This window comes from Condylura cristata, unplaced genomic scaffold (assembly GCF_000260355.1).
Source record: "Condylura cristata isolate star-nosed mole 26May11 unplaced genomic scaffold, ConCri1.0 scaffold00011, whole genome shotgun sequence".
In the NCBI taxonomy this organism is placed as follows: Eukaryota; Metazoa; Chordata; class Mammalia; order Eulipotyphla; family Talpidae; genus Condylura; species Condylura cristata.
The window spans coordinates 57,047,224-57,052,299 of record NW_004567112.1 but is presented as its reverse complement, the minus strand read 5'-3'; the positions used below and the strand labels follow the sequence as shown (position 1 = coordinate 57,052,299).

Genomic DNA, 5,076 nt, shown 5'->3' with positions numbered 1-5,076 from the left:
GGGGGAGGGAAGTGCACTGAACTATGGTGATGGCACATGGGTGACTTGGTGATGGGAAACCCACGGGGATTACAACTGAGATGAAAAAAAAAAAAAGTACAAAATGATGTAAAAACAAACTATTACATTATATAGAAAAACAAGACGATGGCATGAATTTCCCAGCAAGCTCAGGTACCCTTGGGCAGAGACAAGGCCAAGCATCTCCTCTGCTTGTGAACAGACCCGGCCTCCTATTTCTGAGGGGAGAGAAACTGAGTAGTGCAAGCAGACCCTGAGCAATAGCTGGCTAGCAATAGCTGGCTACCCCAGCTATTGTATGGGAAATGCTCCCATACAATTCTGAATCCAGAAATACTCTACAAGCACTGAAATCTCGGAGATGCAGAGCGTGCTCACATACATGTACAGCTAAAACCAAAATGAGAGGAAAGCGCACTGACTGGTTTCCACAGGGTGTACAGGAAGGCCCGGTTTGGGAAACCCTGGCCACAGCATAAAACACACAGTCCCAAGCCCTTCACCATCAAGTCCCTTTGCTGGTGGCTCCTGTGACATTCTGGAATGCAGAAGTCGCCTTCTCCCCTCCCAGCCTTGGAATACAGTTTTCTATACCTGGATGGACCGACTCCCTTCTGCTCATTTCCCAGGGGTGTGATCTCGCCTTTCTGCACTATGGTACTGCAGACCTTGTCACTGCTGTGGCCACCACTTCAAGCCCAAGGTCCATGGAGGTGACATGATACTGTGAGGGTTGGGGGGCAGGTGCTGCAGACTGGGTTTCATCTGTAGGGAGTGGGCTGCGTCAACCAATTGCCCTCCTTTGCCAGACAGGCGGGGGGCCTTGGACCATATTGCTTCTCAGAGTTGTTCCTGCATTACCTGGCTGAGGTGGAGGGAGAGGAAAGGAAGCAGGGCATGGCTTTCCTTCTCTGGGGTAAAAGGCAAGAGTAATTCCTCCTTGCCCTTCTTTTTTTCCCAACAAACTCCCAAATCTGTGATGTACAGTCATACAGATAGAGTAAAACAACCCCTGCCCTCAGGTGCCAGGGCCTGGAGGTAAAGTCTGGAAGATGCAATTCCCAACTCAAAGCAGGGAGGCAGCCCTGGGAGTGCCAAGCAGGGAGGGGGACAGTGTCATGCCCTAACTCTCACAAGACCAACTGAGACAGAAATGACTCAGTGCTAGATGGCCAACAGCAGGACAACGGGGTACAGGACAAGGTGGAGCTGGGCCTGGAGCAGGGGAGTCCCCACTGGGGATGCAGGTGAAGGGCTCAGAGGGTGCAGGGTTCATAACTGAGTCTGTGCACCTGGGGAAGGTCACAGGGCCCCCAGCTCCTACTGTCACCTGCCATGACCAGTCAGAACAAATGTGCCAGGTCCTCCAGGCTCCTAAAACAGTGCAGCCTTCCCAGCAACTCGAACATCACCCTGTGCAGGCACTGTTCATCAGTCGGCGTGACGGCGCTACAGCTAACATCCGCCAGGGGCCCGCGGGGGCTGTCACCACTCTTTCTGTATTGCCTCTTTTATCCTCCCAACCTGTTACTACCCCTCTTTCCTGGAGGGGGCTGCAGCATACAGGCCAAGTAACTAAGAGGAAGTACCTTGGAGAGGAAGCCCCATTGTGGTGCCTGGGTCCTAACAGTAATGGAACCCCAGCCCGCCCCTTATCCCTTATTGGTCACCAACCTCAAGATTCAGCATCTCTCACGCTCTTTCGCTTCTGTGTCTACTACCCCAGGAAGGCCTACCACTCCTGTTTCTGTGTCACCCTCAGCCTGCTCCCGTGGCATTCTATTTTGCCCCCAGAGACCTTGCTGATCCTTCAAGCTTTGCTGGAATTATCACTCTTTCGGGGTCTAGCATGCTCTCTTCCAGGGCCCTGTAGCACTTTTGTTCGCACCTAAACTTCTAAAGAGTCAACTTTTCTATTTTTTCCATTTAAAACATTTGTTCTCCTCTAGTTACCAGTTCTGACGCAGAACCTAACTAAGGCTTCTTTATATACACAGTATGCATTTTACTAGGTGATATGGACAAAATGCTTAAGTAAACCTTAAAAAAGGAAATTGCATCACTGTTATGAAAGTACTGTATGCACTGTGGCATTTTTTTCAGTTTGAAAGAAAATGGAGAATCTTATCTCTTTTTTCATAGTCACTGGGAGAGCTTGGTATAAAATCATCCCCATTTTTTTTTTTTCTCTAAAACATGTAAAGTAAAATGCATGAAGCATAAAATTGACCATTCTAACCATTTTTAAGTGCAGAGTTCTGCGGCATCAAGCACATTTGTATTGCTGTGCAACCATCACTTTTAACAGGCTTCACATTCTCACTAGATTATAAGCTCCCTAAGGTCTCAGGTATAACTCAGCTCTGTGAGCAGCAGGTGGCAAGGATGATGCCAGAGAGAGGGCTGTTTTCCACCATGACCAGTGTGTGTGTGTGTGGGGGGGGGGGGGAGGGTGGTATGGGTTGAGATAAGCAGCCTGAGGCCTAGCACCTTCACAGAGCAAGCTAAGGCACACTGTGGAGCACACCGGTCAGCAGAGACAAGTCTTAAGGACAAGGGCTCAGGGTAATACATCAAAGGAGCTCTACAAAAGAACTGTGTGAGGTTGACAGTCTTCAAGCTGGTATTCAGAACAGCATGCATTTTGTTTACCTCTCACAACTATGCTGAAGAAATGGTATGACCTGCCTAAGATGACATAGGTAGAAAATGGCAAAGCAGGACTGATTGCTTTTGTTGCTTCCACCTCAGTTGCAAGAGGAAAGAATGAAACTTGACAATAGTCCGGATATGGGTATAAAGGCCAGAAATGAGGTGGAGATGACTTCAGAGAACAGGCCTCACCTTCTATGATGGGAGCACATATGAGCGGCAGAACTTGCCCCAGGGAATTCCAGAGGATGGTCAGTCAGGACATGTGGGTGGAATGTGGGGTTGGAGTCCATCACATTGACTGGGGCCCACTATGTGTTAGGTCCTACATTAAAATCTTTACAATCAGCTGCCATTTCTCTTCATTGCACTAAGTAAGGGGCTTGCCTGAGGCCACAAAGTTGCAATGGTGGAGTCGATCTTCTCTCTGCCTGGGGATCTATGACACATGTAAGGCTAAGCAGCTGCAGCCCAAACACTCCCTTTAATTAAACACTCACCTTAAATTTACTTGGGAGAGAGCCATAGGGTGTGGAGAGGCCATGGGTATGAGGAATTGGGCAGAGACATGGTTCAGCAAAGGTGCAGGTAGAGGTCTAAGCAGTGGGCCCTGTCCAGATGCTCCAGGGGTTGGAACTGGGAAGGAGCTGACCTGGGGCAAGTGGGGGCAAGTCACCCTGAGCACCCCATGCTGCTTCAGGATCCTAAGGTGCCCATCTGGCTTTTAGTTCGACCACACCCCCGCCATCCCACGGATCTCCAGTTCTGCAGTCTTGGCATCCAATTCTCCACCTAGGGTGCTGCTCTGGCTCTTCAGCCCTTCACTGGACCCCCACACCCCTCGGGTCTCCCGATCACGGCCTTTCTATTCCCTAGTCTGCCCCCTCTTGTTTCTCAGCTCCCCGTCCCACCCCTGTACGCACTGGGCCCATACTTGAGCCTCACCCGAGCCCCCATAGTGCCAGGGCCCCGCGCCCCGGCTTTCCTCACCCCCAGTCCCAGGGGCCTCACCTGCAGCTCCGCGCCCAGCGTTCCGCGCCCTACTCGCGGATCCAACAGCCCCGCCCACTTCCCGTCCCTGGCCACGGAGGGCTGCACGCAGGCGCAGTCTGAGACCGGCGGGCTAGGGGTCTGCTGCCCTCTGGCGGCCTGGCCTGGCCACCAATGACTGCGGCCCTTTCATTTCAGAAAAAATTTCGCGCCCCACCTGGAGGGTCATGTCGAACCTGCAGCTGACATCCTGTGTACTGGAGCCAGAGAGCTCCTGGCAAGCTGCTTCACTTCTCCAGCCTTGGGTGGGTGGGTAGACGGGGGAGTGCAATCCCCGTCTCAGCGACTTGAGCAATCAGTGCCCCGACAAGCAGCACAGTGGCACACAGACTGCCCAGGGCCATCAGCCAAGAAGGTACAGTGGCCTGCACTAACAACACGTTTCCTGTGGTTACTATGACAAATTACCGCAAATGACACAATTTATCATTTACCGTTTTGGAGGTCAGAAGCCGGGAAAGTCTTGATGGGCTAAATTCAAGGTGTCTGCAGGGTGCTTTCCTTTCTGGGGACGTTCGGGAAGAATTTGTTCCCTTGTCTTACCAGCGTGTACAGATTGCTCCATCTTTGGCTCATGGCTCCTTCCATCTTCAAAGCAGGAAACTTTGGAGAAGCCCTTCTTATTCTAGCATCTCTTTGGTTTCTGCCTGAACCTGTTCCCTCCCCCCCCCCTTTTTGAAAGGTCATAACTTCATATATGCACGCCCATTTTATTTATATCTTCCACATTATTGTTTATTTCCCATAAAATTCCCACCCAGTTCACCCATGAATCTTCACCATCATCCCCGTGCTTTTCTCTACCGTTTTCCTGCTCCCTTTTTAAAGCCACTTGCGATGACATTGGGCCATCCATTACCCAGGATAATGTCGATAGTGTAAAATCAGATGATGAGAAAAGCTAATTCCATTTGCAGTTCCACTTCCTCTTTGCCTCATACCTGACATCATCCAGCATGGGTTCCAGGATGAGGACATGGGCATCCTGGGGAAGGAAAGGGCAAGGCATTTTTCTGACACCAAATGATTTTGAAAGACCAAACTGACGCCATGACAGGCTTCAGAATGCTTCTGAACCAGCCAGGCCTAAGTTTCGGTTATCGACAAGGCGCCAAGGCCGAATTTAACTGTAAATGTCCCAATCTTGCTGATCCCATAGCAATAGCCAATTAGCAAGTAGGCAAGTAACCAGGGCATATCAGGAAAACGCCAGATGTCCTAAGGTATGCGGCCAGCTGAGTAGTGAAGGTCACATCTTACATGCATAGATCAACAGGGTTAAGACAAGGTAACTGTTCAATGTCCACCAATCAATGTACTGCTGAGCAAAAACTCCCCTCTGCTGGGCAAAAA

The 5,076-nt window shown here is 50.6% G+C and overlaps 2 protein-coding genes across 5 annotated transcripts in view; both read right to left on the bottom strand.

Moving 5' to 3' along the window:
- Nucleotides 1–3,736, bottom strand: part of PPM1F (protein phosphatase, Mg2+/Mn2+ dependent, 1F) — a 26,985-nt gene extending 23,249 nt beyond the window's left edge. For 2 of the 4 annotated variants that reach the window (XM_012723852.1, XM_004681102.2), the window contains exon 1: nt 3,685–3,736. The gene's annotated coding sequence lies outside the window, so the exon portion shown is untranslated. Of the gene's footprint in view, nt 1–3,173; nt 3,326–3,684 lie in introns of those variants that run through there. The other 2 variants (XM_012723853.1, XM_012723854.1) reach the window with 2 other exon arrangements.
- A 745-nt stretch (nt 3,737–4,481) lies between these two features.
- Nucleotides 4,482–5,076, bottom strand: part of TOP3B (topoisomerase (DNA) III beta) — a 27,764-nt gene continuing 27,169 nt past the window's right edge. The window contains exon 18 of the mRNA XM_012723887.1: nt 4,482–4,708. Within this exon, the coding sequence (XP_012579341.1) occupies nt 4,671–4,708 (38 nt within the window). The 3' untranslated portion in view covers nt 4,482–4,670. The remainder of the gene's footprint in view (nt 4,709–5,076) is intronic.